The sequence below is a fragment of the Struthio camelus genome, chromosome 6, assembly GCF_040807025.1.
Source record: "Struthio camelus isolate bStrCam1 chromosome 6, bStrCam1.hap1, whole genome shotgun sequence".
In the NCBI taxonomy this organism is placed as follows: domain Eukaryota; kingdom Metazoa; phylum Chordata; class Aves; order Struthioniformes; family Struthionidae; genus Struthio; species Struthio camelus.
In genome coordinates, this window is record NC_090947.1 from 27,941,839 (window position 1) to 27,963,956 (window position 22,118).

The following is a 22,118-nucleotide window of genomic DNA, read 5'->3' on the forward strand; positions in this document are numbered from 1 at the left end:
TGGAGATCATCTAGTCCAACCTCCCTGCTCAAGTAGGGTCCTCTAGAGCATATTTCCCAGGATCTCTTCCTGGTGCACGTAGCCGGCGGCCTTGCAACGCGACGGGCTGCTCTCCCCCGCTCCCCGTCCCCACGCTCCCACCTTCGTCCTCCAGCCCCGGGAGGAGAGACTCAGGGATGGTGGAAGGGGACGCGGGGGGCGGCTGGGCGCAACTCAGCCCTCGAGGCACAGCCGCAGGAGGTGACGGCGGCAAAGGTGGGGAAGAGGGAAGGTCCCTCCCGGCAGCCCAGCTGCAGAGGGGTGTGGGGGGGCAGAGCCCTGGCCCTGGTATCCCAGGCCGGGGACCAGGGACGGAGGTGACTGGTGATGTAATCCCTGCCCAGGGCCAGTCCTGAGGACTGTCCTCGATGTCACAGGGCCACCTGCTGGAGAGAGGCCTTGAGGCCCAGACCCCCAGCCCAGGACAGCCCAGCAGGGTTTAGCCACGCTACGGGCTGGCCCCGCACTGGGGTCTTCGCTGTCTCTTCAGTAGGGACCCCACAGCCTATCTGTACTGATGGCAGTAGCACCCAGATCCTGACGTGTCCCTCAAATGCCAACCCCCGGCCCTCATCCCAACCCACCACCCTCCCAGAGCTCCCACTCCCTGCCACGGACGTGTGAACCCTCCAACTCCTCCCTGGCCAGAGCAATCCTAAATCTCAGCCCTCATGGGATGCTGAGCCCCAGGTTCCCACGCTGCATCCCCCCATCACTGGGCCAAAGGAGCCGTAGCCAAGAGCCCGACGTGCTGACTGGGGGGAAGGCTGAGGAGGGATGTGGCACATGTGTGCCCTGGGGACCTAGTAGGGCACGGCGATCCCACAGCACCTGCAAACCTGCTCTGGGCTCAGCTCCCTGCGGCTGGGGGCCGTGCTCTAGTGCCAGCCTGGACCCCCCCTCCCCTTACAGGGAACTCCAAAACCCTCCACAGCAGGCAGCCAAATTGCTCAACGGTCTGGAGCAGCTTCAGTGCGAGGGAAAACTGCGCTGGGGGGAGCCTGCAGCCTAGAGGAGAGACGGCTCCGGGGCGACATGACACGGCTGGTCCCCCCCGTCCCTCCCAGCTCAGCCCCAGGGGTCCCGGGCGATGCCCCCCAGGCGATGCCTCCCGGCCGCCCCATCCCGTCCCTGCCCCAGACACGTGCTCCGAGGAGGGGGTCATGCTCCGCTGTTTATTTCAGCCGCCTGGAAGAGTCACGTACACGCGGTGGGGTGGGGGTGCAGTGGGGCGAGGGGTGGGGGCGCCCGCCGGCCCCCTGGGCCTCTCTCCGGCTCCTCTCTCTCTCTCCCCCCTCTCTCCCACTCACTCACTCCTTCTCTCGCCTGTGTCCACCTACGAGTTTCCTCTCTCGGCTCACCGAGCCTGCCCCCAGCGCAGCCTCCTGCGGCTGGGGTCCCCCGCGGCCCCCCGGCAGCGAGGGGGGCGCACAGCGGGGCTGACGCGGGGCAGCCCCTCCCAAGGGGGAGCCTCCGGCAGAGCCGCGTCCCCTCGCGCCGAATCCGCGGCGGGCAAGCGGGCGGGCGCTGCCCTCCGCCCTGCGGGGCTGCCTCTTGGGCAGGGGGGAGCCCAGGTCTCTGGCCCCTGGGTTGGGGGGGTGATGCAGGCTGCGAGTACCCTGGCTTCAAGCCAGGCTGGGGGGGGGGGGGGGGCTCGGCCCATCCCCAGCTCCTCCCTGTCCCCAGCATCACTGCCCTCTGCCAGGAGAAATACCAGCTCCGAGGAGGCCAGCGGTGCCGGCGCGGGGAGACGGGTCCCTGCTCCTGCAGGACGAACCCCAAGTCTGTGCCCGGTGTGGGCATGGGGAGGGGGTTCAGGGGTGCGGGGGGATCCAGAACCTGCTGCTGGGACCGTCCGGCTCTCCGGGGAGCTGGCAGAGGCCACCACCTGCTCCCCCCACCCCATCCTGCCTGTCCCCTCCGTCCCTCTCTGCCGCCCCCAGGCCCAGCCCTGATCCTGACGCTGGCGTTCCCGCTGCAAAGCTGCCAAAGCAGAGCGCACGTTTCGAAGCCGAAGGAGAGAGCCCGGGGGGCGTGGGGGGGGCACGGGGTTTGGGGGCGCTGGGGGCGTCCGGCAGTGCCGTGCCCCGAGGCGGCTGCACGGGGTCCCTGGGGCAGTGCCGGAGCGAGCGCCGGAGGGGGATGGGGGCGAGGGGGGGAGCGGGCCGGGGCTCGGCGCCGGCGGCGGCGGGACGCAGGCAGGGGTGGAACGTGTCCATGGGCCGCCGGGCAGCGTCGTCTACAGCACTTCGTGCTGCTGCTGGGTCGCCTCGCTCACCACCTGCCGGGAGAGACGCGCCGTGAGACACCGAGCCGGCACGCAGAGCCGCAGGGCTGTGGCAGGGCAGAGCCCAGCGTGGAGCCCTGCCTGGCGCCAAGGACCCGGCTCCCGCGTGCCCCCGGTGGGTACAGCCCCCAGCCCCGGGCCCGTGGGGGCCAGGGTCTTCCTGCTCTGCAGACAGCTGCAGGCGCTGGGAATACATGGCTCAAGGGCCAGCACATCCTCCAGCCAAGGGTACCTTGCCCAGGGGGCAAGAGCCCCCCCCGCCCCTGTGTCCCACGGGCTCCCTTGGCCCAGGGCACTGCCCTGCACTCACCTCCCCATCGCGGGTTTCAATGGTTTTGATCATCACGGTCTTCTTGGTGTGCACTTCAGAGCCACGCTGCTCTGGGCTGGTCTCTGCAGGCAGGAGGACACGGGGGATGTGGCCAGGTGTGGTGAGAGCCACCATGGAGGACATGCAGCCCAGGGATGCAGCATTTGGGCTGGGGCCAGTGGGGAGACGCCTGGCACGTGGGCGGTCTCCAAGTGCCCATGCTGTGGCCATGGTCTTCAGGACCCCCAGGGTTACCCCCACTTCAACCACAGCTCATGGCAAGCACCCTACTGACTGTCCCCACTTCATCGGCTCGGCATGGCACCCATGGGACCTCGCAGGGTGAGGGGCAGTGGGGGAGCTCCCCCCCTCTGCCAGCCCAACTGCATCCCTCCAGGAGGGAGATTTGCCCCATAGTCTGTCCCCATGCTAGGGAACCCCAGGGACTTGGCCTGGGCCCCACACAAGCATCCCCTCCTCACGGAGTGACACTCACCTCGGAAATTGAGGGCAGAAGCGAAGGTCTGGTGCATGGGGATGCTGATCCTGCATTGAGACAGACAGCAGAGGTCAGGGCCACCCTGTGCGGCCAGCGCCAGCCCACTCAGCCATGGGAACAGGACCAGCCCCAGAAGGCTGGGCATGAGGTGGAAGCCCCAAAATCTAGCTGACCCTTCCAGCCCCCCCGCCCCACCGCTCACCGGTTTTCCTCGCCCTCCAGCAGCTTGCGGTATGTGGCAATCTCCACGTCCAGGGCCATCTTCACGTTGAGCAGGTCCTGGTACTCCCGCAGGTGCCGGGCCATCTCATCCTTGAGGTGCCGGATCTCCTCCTCCAGCCGCGCAATGGTGTCCTGGTAGCCACTGGCCTCCCCGGCGAAACGCTCCTCCATCTCCCGCATCTGGCGCATCAGCGAGTCGTTCTGCAGGGACAGCGGGGCTCAGCGCCGGGGGGACCGGGGGGGCTGGGGGCACCAGGGGCGCAACGGGCTCAGTGCAGAGTGCCTGGGGCAGAGCCAGGGAAAGGGGCAGGGCAGCCCCAGGAGGCAGGGGGAGAGCAGGGGGTAGCAGAGGGGCCGGGGGTGTGACACGCGGCTGCCTTTGGGGCACCCTAAGCAATGAGGGCCCTCCTGGCTCCCGGCTGGCTCCCATGACTGTGACGGTGCCAGAGCAGGGCTGTTGTGCCCTTGGTGTTTGCAGCCACCTTCCCACCCTGCAACCAGACACCCGGAGCCCTGCTCCCGCCTGCCTGGAGCCTCCCAGGCTCGGGCACCTTTCGCAATCCCTGTGCGCTGGTCCCCGAGCTCTGCCAAAACACGTTGCAGAGGCCCAGGCTGTGGCTGGAGGAGGCGCAGGGCCCGGCACTGCCAAATGCAAATTCTGAAGACAAGCTCACTGTGTCAGTGACTACAACAGCTTGGAAGAGCTCCCCCATGCTGGTCACATCCCCGAGCTCCCCAAACTGCCCCAGAGCAGCAGGGCCTGGCAGGGGAAGCTGAGGTTTTCCCCGCACCACCTGCGGCTCACCGTGCCCTTGAGGGCGTCAATCTCGCAGGTGTAGGACTGGATCTGGTGCCGGTACTCCAGCATCTCCTGTTTCGCCTGCCGCAGCGCGTCGTTGTTCTTGTTGGCCGCCTGCGTCAGGTCAGATACCTGGGGAGACAGCAGGGTCAGCAGGTGCTGCCACCAGGCTGGATGGGACCGGGGGGACCCAGCCACCCCCCCCACGCTGGGGCCTCTGCAGGCTCAGCCCAGATCCTGCCACCTCCACACCTTCGACTTGTACCACTCCTCGGCCTCGGCGATGTTCTTGGCAGCGATGCTCTCGTACTGGGCGCGGATGTCTCGCAGCGCAGCTGTCAGGTCCGGCTTGGAGATGTCCATCTCCACCTGGATGTGCTGCTCCTGCAGCTGCGCCTGCAGCTCCCGGATTTCCTGGGGAGCACAGGGATGCGTCAGAGCACCCGCTCTGTCCCCCAGCCCCATCCCTGCCTGGGGAAAACCAGCTCACCCCAGACCTACCTCTTCGTGCACCTTCTTGAGGAAGGCGATCTCCTCCTGCAGGGACTCGATGCGTCTCTCCAGGTCGATGCGTGCCAGGGTGGCTGCGTCCACGTCCTGGGGGAACACGGAGAACGATGGGGTAGCTGTGGGGCTGAACACGCCTGGGGCCATGGGGGAGCACAGGGGCCATGCTGGCATTGGCAAAGCTGCCCACGCTACTGGCTGGCAGGGCAGAGCCGCAGCCCCTCGGGGGACGCCTTGGCTGCCCGGCGCTATGTGCTGGTGGCCACAAGGGCCGGGACCCGGTGGCCGTGCCCTGGTGCTGGGGATGTGGTGGCTGGGGGAGCAGCCCTGCCTGGGGGTCTGGCTGCCGGGGCGAGATGGGGAAGGAGAGGAAGGCTGGGGACCCCGGGAGGTGGCCCAGCAGTACCGGGGAACGGGTACTCACTGCTCTGAAGGCAGCCAGGTTGTTCTCAGCCTCCTCCTTCAGCTGGATCTCCTCTTGCAGCCTGGGGGCAGAGAGGGAGCATTAGGGGGGCCCAGACAGAGCCCTGTCCCCTTGCGGAGACGTCCCTGCTCGCCGTCCCCGTGCCCAGCGTGGCCTGGCGGGAACACAGCGGATTGTCCTGCCTTCCCGGCAGGCGGAGGGAGGGCTGGCGGGGGGCCAGGGGCTCTTCCTCCCATTCCCTATTATAGTCAACGCCAGAGAGAGCACAAAGGCATGAGGTCAGCTCGGTGCCATGCTCGCTGCCCCGGCCCTTATAGGGGAGAGTGGCCGGCAGCTGGGAGACGGGGTGCATGCCCCGGGTTGGGGGAACCAGGGGGAGGCTGCGAGCAGGGAGATGGGGTGTGGGGGGTGATCCCAGCTGAGCCGTGCCGGGAACAGCAGGAGCGAGGGTGGGCACCGGACACCCCGCTCGGGGCACAGGGCAGCACAGGGACTTGCAGTGGGGTGGGTATGGGGACCTCAGCTGTGCTACGGGACTGGGGGCAGTGCCAGGCTAAGGGGGGACCACGGGGATGTCGCCTGGGGATGTGACGCTGGGGCAAGGGTAGGCAGCTGGGGAGGGGGCAGCGAGGGCCCCAGCTGCGTGACAGCAGGGTCAGGGTGTAGGTGGCCGGGGAAGAGGGAGGTGCCCAGGGCGGCGTTGGCACAGCAGGGCCGCCGGGAACCTGACACGGGTTTCTTCCTGCCCTGCTCCTCCCTGACATTCAGGGGTCGTCCCCCCAGGAGCCAGCTGGCCCTGGGGCCGGGGGAGCTCCCCAGCCCGCAGCCCGGCCAGCAGGCTCCCTGGGGCGCTGGCACGGCCGGGACTGTGCCGGGGCCACGCTGGGGCCAGCACCGCGCACCGAGCACCACCGCGACCCCGGGGCCCCAGCCCTGCCCTTCGCTCCTGCGTGTCTAGGGCAGGGGCTAGACCTGGGGGCAGGAGGTTGGGTCACCCTCGAGAAAGGGGCTCTCCAGCCTCCTCCGTCCCCGTGCCCCTCTGTCCCATCAGCACAGCCACCAGCAAGCCAGGAGGGAAGGAGCAGATGAGCAGCGGAGGCTGCTGCAGGAGCCAGCGGCTGCCCTGGCCCCCAGAGCACGAGTGCCCGGCCACCAGGGGTACCAGCCTCACCATCCCTGGGGTGACTCCCCTGGGCCCCAGCCCCAGCCAGCCCGCCGCGTCCTTGGGGGGGGGCGGTCTCCGCCGGACGCCCTCGGCAGCCCTGAGCACCTCTGGCCTGCGGAAGCGTGGTCGCTTCCTCCCCCTCCTTCGCGTCCCGAGTCGGCGGAGTATCCTCCGCCCCCGCTTCCGCCTGCCCAGCTGGCTCCGTCCGTCTGTCCGTCCGTCCGTCTGTCAGGGCTCAGCTCGCCCACGGGCCGATGGTCATTCCCGGTGTGAGCGGTGACCCCAGGAACCTGCCGCTGTGTGCAGCGCTGGGGCAGGGCTCCCCGCAGCCCCCCCGCGCCGCACCCCACGGCGTCGCAGCCTGGCCCCTGGCAAGGGGGCATCCAGGCAAGGGGGGATGCAGCGACAGCCCTAGCTTCTGGGGCTGGCCTGCCTGCTGGGCGCTCCTTGGGCACCTCCCGTGGGCCGCGCAGGCTGGCAGCGGCCGTTCGGAGTGCCCTGCTGAGATTTACAGGCCTGGGCACCTCTCTCACCCTGCCCCACGCTGCTAGGTGAGCTCCCCTCTCCGCCTGTCCCTGTGCCGCGGGTTGGGGGGCACCCAGCACTGGGTAGGTTGTCCTGGGTGCCCTTCTCCCTCCCAAGACTTGCAGTCATGATGCCGGGATGTGGCACAGGCTGTGGCCCTGCAAAGTGCCCTGCGGATGGGTCCCCAGCATGCAGCCGGAGAGACGCACCGCAGCGGTGCTCCCCTCCCCAGGGAGACAGAGCAGGGGTAAGAGGGATGGAGAAGAGAGGGCCCATGATGGGCTCTGGGCCTTGGGAAGGAGAGCAGGGCGCTAGGACAGCACTAAATACCCGAGAGGACCCAGTGCTCACTGAGCGAGGGCTCTGCCTCTTTCCCCAGGGACGAGCTGCGGCGCAGAGCCACAGGGAGGGACGCCGCGGGGCGCGCAGGGTTGGCCCTCACCTCTGCTTGAGCTTCTGCAGGTCGTCGAGCAGGTTGTCACGCTCGACCTCGACGCGTGCCCGCTGGCTGGTGAGCACGTCCACCTGGCGCCGGAGCTCCCGCAGCTCCTCCTCGTACATCTCGGCCACGCGGGTGGGCTCCTTGCCCCGCAGGCGGTTCACCTCGGCCACCATGAGGGCGTTCTGCTGCTCCAGGAAGCGCACCTTCTCGATGTAGTTGGCGAAGCGGTCATTGAGCTCCTGCAGCTCGACCTTCTCGTTGGTGCGGGTCTGCAGGAACTCCTGGTTCATGGCATCGGCCAGGCTGAAGTCCAGCAGCTCCCCGGCGCCCTGGTAGGCGCTCTGGTAGGAGCGCAGGGGCGTCACGCGGGTGGCATGGAAGCTGGACAGGCTGGGCACGGCCGAGGTGCGGGACACCTGGTAGATGCGGGAGGTGACGGAGCTGCCGCTGCCCTTGCCCCCGAAGGAGGCGCGGGAGAAGACCGGGGAGGCGCCGCCGAAGGTGCGGCGGTAGGAAGAGACCCGCTGGCTGGAGGAGTAGGACTGGCTCATGGCGGCGGCGGGGCGGCGGGCGGCGCGGCTGGAGCGGGGCGCGGGGGCTGGCGAGCGGCTGGGAGCTCGGCGAGGTGTCGGGAGGGGACCCGCGCGCCGGCTATTTGTATCCTGCTGACATCACCGGCCCCTCCTGCTCCCGGACAGCTGGGGGATTCCTGCGCCCGCCCCGCCGCTGGCCGCGGCCCCCCGCCCCCTCACCTGCGGGGACGGCCCCCCACCGGGCCACCGCCGCCCCACGGGGGCCACGCGTGGCTGGAGCAGGCTGGGGACCCGGGGGGACCCCCCCATCTAGCAGCCTCCCCCCACCACCACCCCTGCCCTGCCCCATCCCGGGCGCTGTCGCTGGGGGTGCGAGGGGAGGAAGTGGGGCGCAGCCTGATGGGGACCCCCAAGCACCACCGGCACCCTCGTCAGGGCGCGGGGCAGCATGCAGGAGCGCCTGGACAGACAGCCAGCCAGGGCTGAGGCTGCGTTGGGGGGGAAGGGGACTCAGCCCTTGGCACCATCATTTGCCCCTCCTTGAGTGAGACCCCCCCCCCCATGCCGGTGGTCACATTCCCCAAATTGGCCCTGAACACCCCAAAATCCCCCCGGAAGTGCCGTGACCTGCCCCACAGCAAGAGCATCGGGCTCAGCTCTCAGCTTCAGGGGGACGTGCCCCAGACAGGGGCCTGAGGGGGGCCCTGGGGGGGGGCAGCACGGGGGGGTCCCTGCCCTGAGCACGCTGGGGCTGACCCTGCCACCCCAAAGCCCTCTGCCTGCTGCATGGGGGCCGAGCTGGGGCTGAGCACCGGCCTGGGCCCGGGTGCCTCCGGGGTGGTGCTGAGTGACCCCGAGCAGGTGCTGGGTCCAGAGCAGCCCGGTGACATCAGCATATGGCTCCTCATTCTGGCACATTCCCGAAGCAGCAGGCACCCAACCAAAATAGCCTCCATAGCTCATACCCTCCTCGGACATGGGCGGTATTTATAGCCCGGGGGAGGCACCCTGTTAACCCGTCCAGCGCTGAGCATGCGGAGAGCGCGGCTGGCTGGGGACCCTGCCGGAGCAGCCCCAGCCCCCGCCATCCCCTTCCCCTCGAGCACGGGACGAGGTCCCCAGGCCAGCCAGGGCCCGGCAGGCTCTGCCCTCCCTCCCACTTGGCCCTGCAGTACTTTGGGGAGCAGAAAGTCCTGCCCAGCTCCCCAGATCTGGGAGCACCCTCCAGCACCCTCCAGGGCCCAGCTGCAGGGCAGGCAGAGGGGAGCAGAAACCCTCTCCCAGCTCGGCACCAGTGGGTTAAGGCTGTCCCCATCGCTGTCGCCAAGGATGGGGTGCATAGGGGATCCCTGCACAGGAGCAGAGGCCCTGCACCCAGTCCTCCTTTATGGGGCACCCAGGCATGGGGCCAGCACACCAAGCTGTGGTCCCTGAGCCAGGGCACGGCTGGGAGCAGACCCCCATCATCTGGGGTGCTGAGGGCAGGGAGCGGCGAGGGGCTGTCACAGCCCACCGGGAAGCTGCATGATGCTGTGCCATGCCCTGGGCATTGGCCAAGCTGGGCTGAGGGACGGGGCGCAGCCGGGTGAGTGGTGAAAGGGGGTCCCCTCGCGTGGAGGATGATGCAGCACCCCAGCCCACAGAGCTGCCTGTGGGCAGCACTCGGGGGGGGGGTCCCACCACAGCTCCCCACGGCGGTCCAGGGCAGGGGCCCTGCACCCAGTGACCCCAGCCCAGCCCAAATCAGGCTGTTTTTGCCAGCATCAGCTGGCACAGCCCCAGCGCCACTGTCCCCAGGACCACGCTGGCCCTTCCCAGCTGAGCCAGTGCCAGGACGCCCCGGCAGAGAGGGGACTGCGGTGCTGCTGGGCACAGGGTGTCTCGGCAGCAGCAGTGCTCAGCCCCGCCTGGCCCTTGCACCTCCCCAGCCCCCTGCGCCAGCTGAAATGGAGATGCCGAGAGGTGTCAAGGCTCGCTTGCAGCCACACCGGCATGGGAAGCCAGGCGTCCAGGCTCGGTCGCTGTAGCATCCTGCCCCACGTACAGCGCCTGGGGACTGCCCCATCCCCTGGCAATGGCTCCTGCCTGCTCCCTGCCAGCCTGTGGCCATGCAGGTGGGCAGGAGGCTCCAGGCCCTGCATCCTGGCCAGCCTCCTCGGGCCCCCCCATCTCTGGAGCCCCTCCAGGCTGCCTAGATGCAGCGTAATGCCGTGGCTTCCCAGACGGTGCACGCAGCCTGGTGGAGCCTGCCTTTAAAAGGGAAGGTATTTCCAGATGAGGTTGTTTCATCCCAGCATGAGGGGGGGGGGGAAGGGGGGCTTGAGGAACGGGGGGAAGAAGATGGAAAAACATACAGCATCCTTCCTTCTCCTGGCCCTGCTCCGAGCGCACCCTGCGCATCCCCGAGCCCCAGCACGCCTGCCCTCCCGCTTTGCCAGCCCCCCACGCCAGCTCCGACCCAGGCACGGACGCGCTCCAGCCCTCAGAGTCGGGCGCTTGCCCGACTAGCAGGGCTAGCAGGGCCCCATGTTAATAGGGGGTGAGCCATGGGGCTGGGCCACCACAGGGCCAACCACAGCATCACCATCGTGACCCAATCCCACCGCCCTGCTGACTGGGGGAGTGGAGTAGGATGCCAGATGTCCAGCAGTGCTGAGCGCCCTGCCCTGGGATCTCAGGTAGGGCCACAGCACTGCAAGACCCCCGAGGCCTGGAGACCCCTTGCCCCCATCTAGGCCTGGTGGGATGGCAGGGTTAGGGGAGGACGTAGCAGCCTGCCCAGCTCTCCAGGGTGCTGGGACTGGTCTCCTCAGCACCCTATGCCTCCCGGCACTGGTGGAACCTGTTGGCAGCAAGCTGAGAGCAGGGATCAAGCAGCAGGGAGGGCTTTGGGGTGCTGCAGAGCCGCAGGGCAGGGAGTAAGGGGGATTGGGGTGCCCTCAGGAGGGGAAATGCGCTTTTGGACAGTGCTGCTAGGAGGGGAAGTGGCTCAAATGGGTTAAAAGAGAAGCATCTCACTGACCCCGCTCTGGGTAAAACTTTTTGAAGTGGCCTTTCCTCAGCTGCCCAGAGCCTTCCAGGCTCTCTCAGCAAGGGCAGAGGCCCCAGGCTGTGCAGGGAGGGTGGACGGACGTGTCAGCCTTTCCGCAGGCTCTTAGGAAATCCCCATCTCCGTGCAGGATCCCAGAGCACAGGAAGCAGGCGGGTGAAGAGCAAAAAAGGACTCTGCCCCACACAGTCCCATCCCAGGGACCCTGACCCATATGGTCCCATCCCACAGACCCTGCCCCATACAGTCCCATCCCACAGACCCTGACCCATACCATCCCATCCCAGGGACCCTGACCCATATGGTCCCATCCCACAGACCCTGACCCATCCCATCCCATCCCACAGACCCTGCCTCATATAGTCCCATCCCAGGGACCCTGCCCCATATGGTCCCATCCCACAGACCCTGCCCCATACGGTCCCATCCCAGGGACACTGCCCCATGCAATCCCACCCCAGGGACACTGCTCAAGCAGTCCGAGCCAGCTGACTACCCAGGGGCTGCAGAAGGTGACCCGGTGCTGGTAGCAGTGCAGGGACAACGGGACACTGCAGGAGCACCAGGGCAGTGTGGGGACAGTGAGACCAGGAAGGGAGCTGCCTCCCGCCGTGTCCTGCCTGTTTGCCCTCCCTGCAGCTCTGGCCCAGGACAGGCTGACCCAGGCTGGCGGAGCCTGGGAACCGAGCTCCAGTCTCATCTCCGGGCCCCGGCGCTGGCCTGGCCCCAGCTCCTCCCGGGCCTTGGGAGGAGGCTGCAGCCGGGAAGACGGCAGGGAGCTGGAATGTCAAACAACTCCGGTCATGACTTCCCCATGAGCGAAGCCAGCTGCATCCCGCAGCCGCCCCTCCTCCCCGGCCCTCCCTCCCCGCTGCCTCCCCTGCTCCCCCAGGATTTAAGCCGCGCGGGGAGCCGGGCACAGCCTCCCCGCGCTGTGGGCACCTCCGGGCCTGGAGCCAGGTAAGATGTGGGGACAGGGTGTCAGCTCCTCCTTGGTCCTCTGTCCCACAGCACCATGGGCCACCAGGGCAGGTCTGGGCCTCCCAGGTCCCCAGCACCCTTCTCTCTGTACCCACTGTGCCAAGCACGGATGAACGGATGGATGGGAATGAAGCAGCCAGGGCATCCGGCCCCCTCCTTCCTGGCCCCAGCCGCCTCCTTCAGTCCCGCTCCTTTTACAGCCATGTGCCTCCGAGGTGCCTTTACCCTAACAGGGAAGGACCGTGCGGCCCATTCCCCGGCGCTGACAGACCCACTTGGGCGCGTGCTATTGTCTAAATAGGAGATTATTCTCCTTTCCAGCCTGGACCGCAGCCCAGCCTAGCACACCCAGCTTGCAGGAGCTCTCGGGTGCCGTGCATGCTGCTCCAGCCCCGCCAAGGCTCCGCTCCAACCCTGCCACCCCGGCCCCCGCACCCATAGCACCCAGTGCTCACCACGGCTGCCTCTGCTCCCTCACATATCGCAGGGCTCGGAGCCGGCACCACGCACGTGGTTCTGCCTGTCCCAAATCTCCATCCCTGTGCCCCAAGGTAAGGGGGATGCTGTGGATGACTGGCTGCCTCTGAGGGCCACAGGGATGCTGGGAGCATCTGGTGGCCTGTGTCAGTACTGGGGGGTCCAGCTACCCTCCATGACCTGTATGGATGCTGGAGGGTGTTCAGTTGGCCCCTGGCCTATGTGGACCCTGGGGATGATCTGTTGCCCCTCAGGGCCTATGCAGATGCTGGGCAAGACCATCTAACTCCATGGTCCATGCAGATGTTGGAGGCAAACGCCTGCCTCCAGCAGTCCTGTCCGGCTGCCAGCATGGTCCCTGGGGACGCTGGCAAAGTACACCTGCCCTGAGGTCCTTTGGGATGCTGGGGGTGCCCAGCTGCCCTCATGGCCACGTGGAGGTAGGGGTGGCTGGCTGCCCTAGTGGTCCATGGGGACACGGGGGGTGTCTGTCTGCCTTTGCCCAGGCCCTGATGGCATTACCCATGCCAGGGAGATGAGGTAGTGGTTACCCGCCCCAGCCTGCTGCATCACTGGTGGCTCATGTAAGGCATCGTGGCCATTCGCTCAGCCTCCAGCAATGCCCAGGCAGTGATTTCACTTTCCCATGCTCAGACACGTGACCTGGCGTGGGGGTTCAGCGTCTCCCACGAGGACCGCCCCGCTCTCTCCACAGCAGCCCCAGGCGCCGGCCCGTCACTGCCGTGCCATCTCCACCGTCATCCTGCCAAGAACCCGCAGGGAGGGGGTCCGGCCGTCACCGCAGCCGCATGAGGAGCGGGAGAAGGGGGCGGCACTTCCTGGAGCACCGGCTCTGTTTACAGACTCTGTCCTAGGACGTCTCAGCCCTTAACTCCTTCCAGCAGGGCTCAGCTCCAGCTGCCTGTGCCCAGCGCCGCTGGCCGTCCTGGAGAAGGCTTCCTGGTGCAGAGGCTGCACGGCACCAGGCCCTGCCGATGCTGGGGTGCAGGAAAGGGCACGGCGCCCTGCTCCCGTGAGCCCAGCCGCCGTGGCTCGAGCACCCAGAGGGGGAGCGGGAGCCAGCTCCAGCCAGACGGGTGGCAGAGCTGCCTGGGGCTGCGTGCAGCACCCGAGGGGGGTCTGCGGGGCTGGGGCAGGAGCAGCACGTTCCCAGGCCCTGGCAGGAGCAGGAGCACGGTGACGGGGTGGGGGGTTGGCCGCGGCAGGTGCTGCACAGACTCTGGCATCCAGCCAAGCGGGAGTCAGAGATCACTCGGAAATAGCCTCTGGGAGCTTTTTCTGGAAGTCCCGCTGTTCCGGGAATAGCTGTGGCATGCCAAGGCGCTGCCCTTTGCTCACCACGCACGGGGTGTGGGCAAGGGCCACACCCGGCCCTGCCACTCATCCTGCAGCCCCAGCACCCCCGACACCCAGCACCCACCTGCTCCTGACACCTTTGGTCCTGGTACCCACCGGCTCCGGGCACCCACCAGCTCTGGTCACCCACCGGCTCCCAGCACCCATGTGCTCCAGACACCCACCAGCTCTGGTCACCCACCAGCTCTGGGGACCCACCCGCTCCAGGCAGCCACCGGCCCTGGGGCCCTGCTGGCTCCAAGGACATGTCTGAAGCAGGCACCTGCTCTTCAGAAGGCCCCGGGTGCATCTATCCAGAAGGCCCGGCCCGGGGATGGCCTCGCAGCAGCCAGCGCCCAGCTGGGGGCCGGCAGCAGCCGGGGGCGACGCTGGCAGCAGGAGCAGGGACCCGTGGTCAGGAGGGTGCCGAGGGCGGGCAGGATGTGCGGGCGGCCCCGCTCCGGGGCTGTGCCCTCGGCCTGGTCCCCTCTCCGTGGGGCGCTGGCCGCTGTGTTTTGCTGTGGTGGCCGCCGTTGACATGGAGACCCTCCAGCTGTCCGCTGGCGGGCTGCCAGGCCGTGGGGGCACGTTGTTTCCCGGGGGGGGGGGGGAAGGGAGGAGAGGCAGCTGGTGGGGCTGGGAGCATAAATCCAGGGCTGTCAGGGGCTGGATGCACGCAGGTCCCGGGGTCAGGGGCAGCAGGGCGGCCAGCGTGCAGCCCCCGGGACAGGGCAGGAGCGGGGAATCCGGCCGGCGCGGGCACAGCTCGCAGGGCCGCCACGTCCCGCCCGCCCCCGGCACCCCACGGGAGGCGGCCGGGGCGCTGCCGTGGGGCGCTGCCGTGGGGCAGAGCAGGGCTGCGCGCAGCCGGGGCGGCCGCTCGGCCCCGCCCCCAACCGCCGCCCCGCCCCGCCCACGCGGGACGCCCCGGGCGCCGTCGCGGCTGCGCGGGCCGCGGTTCCTCCGCGCCGCCAGGGGGCGCGTGGGGCGGCGCGGGCCGGGCCGTGGGGGGCGGTGCGGGTCGGCGGCCATGCAGGTAGCGGGCGGGAGCGGCCCTGCTGCGGGCCGGGGGCTGCCCTGGCGGCCGCCGCGCGGGCACCGGGGGGGGTCAGGGGACCCTTGTGGGGCGTTCATGGCACCGGGGGGGGGTCAGGGGACCCTTGTGGGGCGTTCACGGCACAGGGGGGGTCAGGGGACCCTTGTGGGGCGTTCACGGCACCGGGGGGGGTCAGGGGACCCTTGTGGGGCGTTCACGGCACCGGGGGGGGGTCAGGGGACCCTTGTGGGGCGTTCATGGCACCGGGGGGGGGTCAGGGGACCCTTGTGGGGCGTTCACGGCACCGGGGGGGGGGTCAGGGGACCCTTGTGGGGCGTTCACGGCACAGGGGGGGTCAGGGGACCCTTGTGGGGCGTTCACGGCACCGGGGGGGGGTCAGGGGACCCTTGTGGGGCGTTCACGGCACCGGGGGGGGGGTCAGGGGACCCTTGTGGGCGTTCACGGCACCTGGGGGGGAGGGTCAGGGCACGGTTGTGGGGCGTTCACGGCACCGGGGGGGGTTCAGGGGACCCTTGTGGGGCGTTCACAGCACCGGGGGGGGGTCAGGGCAGCGTTGTAGGTGCCCTCAGCACGGAGGGGGTCAGGGCCCCGTTGCGTGGTGCCCTCAGCACGGGGGGGGTCAGGGCCCCGTTGCCTGGGGCGCTGGCGGGTGCCCCGCGTGACACCCCCCCCCCCCCGGCGGCGCGGCGCGCAGGCGGCGGCAGCAGGCTCGAAGCAGGCGGTGCAGGCAGCGGCCCAGGAGCTGGTGCGGTTCGTGAACCGGAGCCCCTCGCCGTACCATGGTAAGGGGCCGCAGGGCCCGGCCACGCCATGCCGCGAGCGGCGTCCCCGCACGTCCCCGCCTGCTGCTGCTGCGGGGCGGGGGGGGGAGGCGTCCGGGCGAGGGGACGCCCGGGCGCCCCGCGGTGACGCCGCCTCTCCCCGCAGTGGTCGCCGAGTGCCGGAGCCGGCTCCTGCAGGCTGGCTTCCAGGAGCTGAAGGAGACGGAGCACTGGGACATCCGGCCCGCGCACAAGGTGGGCGCGGGGCTTCGGCCGGCGCCGGGGGCTGCCCGGGCCTGGGGTCCGAGCCCCCCGGCAGCGCGGGGCGCCCCGCGGCCGACTGCTGCTGCGTCCCCAGTGGGGAAACTGAGGCAGGAGCGTGACCGAGGGCTGGCCCTGACCCCTCTGCCCGCAGTACTTCGTGACCAGGAACTACTCCACGCTCATCGCTTTCGCCGTCGGGGGCCGGTTCCAGCCGGGGAACGGGTTCAGCCTGCTCGGGGCCCACACCGACAGCCCCTGCCTCAGGGTAAGACATGCTGCTGGGCACCTTCCCCCAGGGCTGGGGCTTTCCCTGGTGCCGTCCAGCATCGCTCCTGAGCAGGCGCTACCCTGACCCGCCCCGTGCCCTTGTAGCACAAGTGCGCGGTCAGAGTGACCCCAGCCCCGTCCTGACCGGCCCCTCCTCCTCCCGGTTTCCCCCTGCCGCTCAGAGCAATCGCCTGGTGTGCCACCCAGCACCTGGTGCTGCTCCCCGTGGCACCCTGCGGTTCCCCAGCCCCACAGGGCCCCCCACACTGGTGGGATCACCAAGGGGCCTCGGGGCATATTCTGCCCACTCCCCTCGGGGTGCTGCCTGGCCCCAGGGCCTCGTGGTGCCCCCCGCGCCGCCCTGCCGGCAGCGACGTCTCTGCTCTCGCCCAGGTGAAGCGGCGCTCTAAGCGGGGGCAGGTGGGCACGGTGCAGGTTGGTGTGGAGACCTACGGAGGGGGTATCTGGAACACCTGGTTCGACCGCGATCTCACCGTGGCCGGGAGGGTGATCATAAAGGTGAGCCTGACTTGGGGTGGGGGAGGGTTGCGTGTGGCTTTATACAGAGCCTGTGACTCCCACGCGGAGTGAGATCTACTCCCATCCCTTTGACCTGTCTGTTGTGCCCTGGGCTGGGAATTGGCGCTAGAGCTCTTGCTCTCGCTCTGTGTCCTGGGGTCTGTGCTTGTGCCAGGCTGTGCCCCTGGGTCTTTGAGACTGGTCCCGTAAGCCTGACTGGTCTGCAGCCCTGCCAGGCGCTCTGGCACCTTAGACAGCCTGGTGACCCACAGTCCGTGGATGAGCAATCCCAAGGCAGAGCAACGAGGTCTTTGCTGGCTGCAGAGCTGCCCCATCTCCTTGTCGCCCTGCCAGGTCTGTCCTTGGCCATCCCTTCTGCCAGTCGCTGCACCCATCGCTCTTGGGTGCCTGTTATTGAAATCTCAGGCCTTGGGGTGGCCCCATCCTATTCCTTATCCGTACCCAGCATCACCCACACTCCAGCCTGGAGGTTAATTCTTTCAGTCAGCACCAAGGTGTGCACAGGGGACCCATTATCCCCACCCTCTCTGTCTGTGACAGGGGCCCGAGAGCAGCCCTGCTGGGGTGCAAGGACAGTGTGGACACTGGCTGATGCCGGCACCTGTCTGTCCTGCAGAGCTAGTCCTGGCTAGGCTGCTGAGCAGTCCTTCTTGCGTTTCAGGACCCAACCACCGGGCGCCTGGAGCAGCGCCTGGTACATGTGGAGCGGCCCATCCTCCGCATTCCCCACCTGGCCATTCACCTGCAGCGCAGCATCAATGAGAACTTTGGGCCCAACACCGAGCACCACCTGTAAGGCCTGGCTCGACCCAGACCCCTGGCAAGCCCTCCAGAGGGCTGGGACCCAGCTGGAGCAGTGCTCAGCTTCAGATCTGGCCCTTTGACAGCTAGTCATTGCAATGAGCATTTTTGCAATGACTTTTCTCCATCCGTTAGTCCTCCTGGGACATACTGCCAAGACTGGGGCTTGGGGAAAGATACTGAAGTGCCCTGAGGTGGCTCACAAAAGATTTATGCTTTGATTTGGGTGTGTCCTTGCTACATTCAGCCTGGCAATCACTCCCTGGAGAAGCAAGGCCGGCACCCCAGAACGGCTTTGTGTGCGACTCATGCGGGAGAGGGGAGCATCGCCCTGGGAGCTAATGGCACTGTCGCACTGTCTCTCCACAGGGTTCCCATTCTGGCCACTGCTGTGCAGGAGGAGCTGGAAAAGGAGGTCCTCATGGAGGGCACACCTTGCGAGGCTGCGGCCCAGGTGAGCTGGGTGACGGGGACTAGCAGTGGGCTGTCTCTAAGACTTCACACTTGCCACCTTGTGATCTCTAGCCCTCAGGGCTTCCTGTCAGCAGGTTCTCCTCCTTCCCCTTCTCCCTATTCAGTGCTGGTGACCCTGCACTCCACCCCACAGCCACATACACTATGGACATGCCCAGCCACCCCTCTGTTCCCACCCTGTCCTGCAGAGGGGGACGCAGTCCCCATAAAGCCATCACAGATGGCTCCCCCTTTCTCCCTGGGGAGATGGGCAGGGAGGGGAGATCTGTGCACTGGGCAGAGAAGTCTGTGCTGCCCTGTAGGGTGAGGGCTTGAATGCAGGATGTGTTAGTAGGAGAGGGGACCGTGCCAGGATGAGTGAGGTGTGGGACTGCTCCCCAAGGGGGAATAGAAGGTTTTTCCCTATGCTGTGTATCCCCAGCCCTGCCTCCAGCTCTGCTTTCTTCCCAGACAGAGCGGCACAGCCCTGTCCTGCTCTCCCTGCTCTGCTCCCAGCTGAGGGTGAAGCCAGAGCAGATCTTGGAGCTGGAACTATGCCTAGCGGATACACAGCCAGCGGTGAGTAGGAGCAGGAGCCTCCTGCTGCCTGCTTGCACAGCGTGCTTGCAGACTGGCACTGCACAGGTCCTGTGCCTAGGACATTTCCTCGGCCTTGGGAGGTGTCGGGGCTGGGAGATGAGGGGACTGAGAAGAGACAGCCCCTGAGGGGGCAGAAGTGAGTGGGATGAGGACCCAGTGGCAGGTGCCTTTGGTGACCCAAAGCCTATGCCCTGCTGCTCATTTCTCTGCCTGCAGACGCTGGGTGGTGCCTTTGATGAGTTCATCTTCTCCCCACGCCTGGACAACCTGCACAGCTGCTACTGTGCCCTGCAGGTGAGTGGGAAGTGGAGGGGAGCCTCAGAGCCCCAGCATGGTCCCCATGCACCCTGGCTTCACTCAGCGTGGCCATGAGTCACAGGAGGCTCTGGGGTGTGGTGTATTCCTATGAGGTGGGTCTCGTTTGTCAGAGGATCTGGAGTTGGATGGGTGCTGCCCCCGTGCTGGGTGTGTAGGAGTCCCAGCAGCTCCCAGGGGTGATTGCAGCTCTTGCTGGACAATGCGCACATGTATGTGCGGGTGACTCCCTCCCTTGGTGCTTTGGGCTTTCCTGGGGAAAAGCCCTGCCTGTCCAAGTGCTGAGCTTCCTGGGAGAGGATGGCAGCTCAGGCTGGTGCCTTGTATCTTCCTCTGCCCCTGCAGGCCTTGATCGACTCGTGCACGGCTCCCTCCTCCCTCACCCAGGAGCCCAACGTACGTCTCATCGCGCTCTATGACAACGAGGAGGTGAGCGTGGGGTGCAGCCAGGGAGTGACTGGCACAGGGAGGGGGCCTGATTTCTTTGCTGGCCCTGATAGCGTGTAGGAGAAGGCAGATCCTAGGCCCCCATGGAGCAAGATGGGGTTCGCTCACCCCAGTGTGAGTCTGGGAGAGGCTCCACTACATTTGGAGGCTGCCATACTGGCTGTGGGGAGCACCCTGCCACAGAGCTGGTGCTGAGGTTGGGCGGGGGGCTGCCTTGTGTAGGTTGTGCTGATGGTACTCCCCGGCAGGTAGGGTCAGAGAGCGCCCAGGGCGCGGAGTCCCTGCTGACGGAGCTGGTGCTGCGCCGGATCTCGGCATCACCGCAAAACCTGACAGCCTTTGAGGAGGCCGTGGCCAAGTCCTACATGATCAGCGCTGATATGGCCCATGCTGTGCACCCTAACTATGTGTGAGTGATCTGAGTGCTGCTTTGAGCTGGGCGAGCCTGCCCTGCCGGCTGGGGGCATGTATCCCTGTCGCTCCCCAAGGAGCAGAGGCAGGGGAGTCTTTGCTGCAGCGAGGAGGGGGGGGCTTTGGCATGAAACTCCTGCTTCTCTTTCGCAGGGACAAGCATGAGGAAAATCATCGGCCGGCCTTCCATAAGGTGAGGGCAGCCCTCCGCTCTCTGCTAGACCAGGCACCATCCATCTGTCCTGCAGCAGCATAAAATGCCCAGCTGGTCTCCCGAGCACAGTCCCAGAGTGTGATTCAATAACACTTGAACAGGACATGTTTGTCTTGTTTGCAGCATGGTTTGGTCACGCCGCATGTCTAACATTAATCCGTTTGGGCCCATGGCCTCAACCCTGGAGTCCTTCATTGAGCCAGCCCTAGCTCTGAGCCTGGGTTGTCCCTGAGGGAGACCTGGCCCTTGCAGGACCCCCATTGCCATGGATCACTCAGGGAAGAGAGAATGGACTGATGGGTTGGGGGGGGGGGGGCAGTGTTTCTGCCTGAATCCCTGTGAGTCTCTCCCTGGGCACTGGTACTGCCAGATCCTCAGTCTGTCCCCCACCCCAGGCCCAGGTCTCATAGTGCCTCCCTTGCACAGGGCCCTGTGATCAAAGTGAACAGCAACCAGCGCTACGCCTCCACCGCTGTCACAGAGGCAGTCATCCGGGACATCGCGGCCCGCGTGGGTGTTCCTCTGCAGGTGAGCAGGGCTGAGTGAGCACAGTCCCTCAGAGAATGTCACCAGCTTGCACCATGGCCTTGCACCTGGGTGCTGGAGAGGGTGCCTGTGCTGGAGGAGTAGAACCTATGTTAGACACTTGCCCCTTAGTTACTGTGTCTGTGCTCTCTGGGGTCTGTCATGCCTGCTGCTCTGGAGTCTCCATCTCCTGGGGTTTTGGGGAGCAGGCTCAGGAACAGAAGGGAGGGCAGGCCTAGCCTGACCATGTTTCTTCTCTGGGGGACTTTGCACCAAGGCACTGCTTCTCTGTCCCAGGTTGTCTCCCTTCAGATGCTATCCAAACACCCAGGCCTGTGGGAGGGTGGGTGCTGGGAGGCATCGTGGGGGGCTGCTGACGCCATGTCCATGTGCAGGAGTTCATGGTGCGGAACGACACGCTGTGCGGCACCACCATCGGCCCCATCCTGGCCTCCCGCCTGGGGCTGCGTGTGCTGGACATCGGCTGCCCACAGCTGGCCATGCACTCCATCCGGGAGATGTGCTGCACCTCAGGGGTGCTGCAGAGCATCAACCTCTTCAAGGTGAGTCAGGTTCCTGCCTGCCACCCCCTGCCCCACGCAGCGGGGCCCCGTCCCTGCTGCCCTGCTTCCTGCCATGTCAAGTGCTCCTGCATCCCCATCCAGCCCCTGTTTTTGGGGCTGACCCCATCCACCTGCAGCCCTGCTGGGCTCCCCACCCCTCGCAGGGCGAGGCAGGTGCTGGATGCTTCCGGATGTGCCCCCTCGCATCCCCACCATGTATCCCAGTCTTCCCTGGTGCCTGCCATCCCCAAATGGTTCCTATGGCAACTGGCGCTAGCCTTGAGTCAGTGATGGGTTACTATGGCGACACGGTCCTGCTCTGTGTGAGTAGCTGGCTGCTATGACGCCACACGTGTAACCCAACGGGGAGCTGCTGCCTGCCCCCACCGCCTGTCTCCCCCATCGCCACCGGACTACCCAGCCCACCCTGATGCCCCGTCTCATTCCAGGGCTTCTTCGAGCTCCTGCCAGAGGTCAGCAGCAGCCTGGTGGTCGACTGAGCACGATGGGGAGGGAGCAGCTGCGGGGTTCAGCCCTCGACACGGGGTCGATTAAAGCATCTCTGTCTTGCGAGCGAGTGGCTCTGTGTGTGTGTGGCTGGGGCAGAAGTGATGGACCCAGATCCCTGAGGGCAGCCCGAGCAATGCCAAGGTGTGGGAGCCAGTGCTCCAGAGCTACCACCAGTGCTTTCTCCCATGCCTTGGGGCCAGAAGTGGGACCCCTCCCCCCGCCACAGACTGCTAGCTGCACCCTCAGAATCAAACTTGGTAGAGGGTGCTGTAGCACCCAGTTCATGGGCAGGGGACTGAGCTGCAGTGGGCAACAAAGGAGCGTTCAGGTAAATTGGGGAGAGTTTGTCAGTGTGGGCACACTGCCCACTCCTGCTGTCCCACTGCCCAATTCTGCCCCCAGGCACTAGGATCTGGGAGACTGGGGGCAGAGGATGTCCCCTGGATTTTGGGGGGCTGGAGCTTTCATCACTCCAGGGGGAAAAGAGAGGTGGGCTAGATCCATGGGCTCCAGCATTGAGCCTGCCCTGGTGCATCCGGGAGTCTTTGGGATGTCTGCTGTGATCCCCCTTCCAGCCCAGCAGCTGCATCCGGCACAGGAATGGAGCAGGCAGCATCTTCTTGGGCTCTGTGCGGCAGGGCCAGGAGGCGTCCTGCCCACTACCCCTCTGCCGGAGACCCTAGCCCTGGGCACCCAGTGTGGGCATGTAGGACACAGACCCACTCCCTGAAAGCACCGGGCCCTGGAGGAAGGGGGCTGGGTTGTGTGGGCAGGG

The 22,118-nt window shown here is 67.0% G+C and overlaps 2 protein-coding genes across 2 annotated transcripts; one reads left to right on the plus strand and one right to left on the minus strand.

Moving 5' to 3' along the window:
- Positions 1-1,201: 1,201 nt before the first annotated feature.
- DES (desmin) lies at positions 1,202-7,846 on the minus strand. Its single transcript, XM_068948836.1, has 9 exons — positions 7,220-7,846; positions 5,088-5,148; positions 4,658-4,753; positions 4,409-4,570; positions 4,163-4,288; positions 3,338-3,558; positions 3,133-3,182; positions 2,637-2,719; positions 1,202-2,320 (listed from the first exon to the last, which is right to left on the minus strand). The coding sequence occupies exons 1-9, from the start codon at positions 7,768-7,770 to the stop codon at positions 2,279-2,281; spliced, it is 1,392 nt and encodes a 463-aa protein (XP_068804937.1). The 5' UTR covers positions 7,771-7,846; the 3' UTR covers positions 1,202-2,278.
- Positions 7,847-14,574: 6,728 nt separating this feature from the next.
- Positions 14,575-21,406, plus strand: DNPEP (aspartyl aminopeptidase). The gene is made up of 15 exons (XM_068948837.1): positions 14,575-14,651; positions 15,367-15,454; positions 15,600-15,688; positions 15,849-15,962; positions 16,358-16,483; positions 17,166-17,296; positions 17,675-17,759; positions 18,230-18,337; positions 18,575-18,652; positions 19,019-19,102; positions 19,369-19,529; positions 19,685-19,724; positions 20,172-20,273; positions 20,666-20,833; positions 21,283-21,406. The coding sequence occupies exons 1-15, from the start codon at positions 14,646-14,648 to the stop codon at positions 21,331-21,333; spliced, it is 1,431 nt and encodes a 476-aa protein (XP_068804938.1). The 5' UTR covers positions 14,575-14,645; the 3' UTR covers positions 21,334-21,406.
- Positions 21,407-22,118: the final 712 nt, after the last annotated feature.

What these genes read in the sequence shown, in the direction of transcription:
- DES (XM_068948836.1), bottom strand. Translation starts at nt 7,770, where the DNA reads ATGAGCCAGTCCTACTCCTCCAGCCAGCGGGTCTCTTCCTACCGCCGC. An exon ending in CTGCAGAAGCTCAAGCAGAG is followed by an intron (nt 5,149 to 7,219) that starts GTGAGGGCCAAC and finishes CTCTGCCCCCAG; the next exon opens with GCTGCAAGAGGAGATCCAGC. An exon ending in CTGGAGGGCGAGGAAAACCG is followed by an intron (nt 3,183 to 3,337) that starts GTGAGCGGTGGG and finishes GTCTCAATGCAG; the next exon opens with GATCAGCATCCCCATGCACC.
- DNPEP (XM_068948837.1), top strand. An exon ending in CCGGGAGGGTGATCATAAAG is followed by an intron (nt 16,484 to 17,165) that starts GTGAGCCTGACT and finishes CTTGCGTTTCAG; the next exon opens with GACCCAACCACCGGGCGCCT. An exon ending in GCTGTGCACCCTAACTATGT is followed by an intron (nt 19,530 to 19,684) that starts GTGAGTGATCTG and finishes TCTCTTTCGCAG; the next exon opens with GGACAAGCATGAGGAAAATC.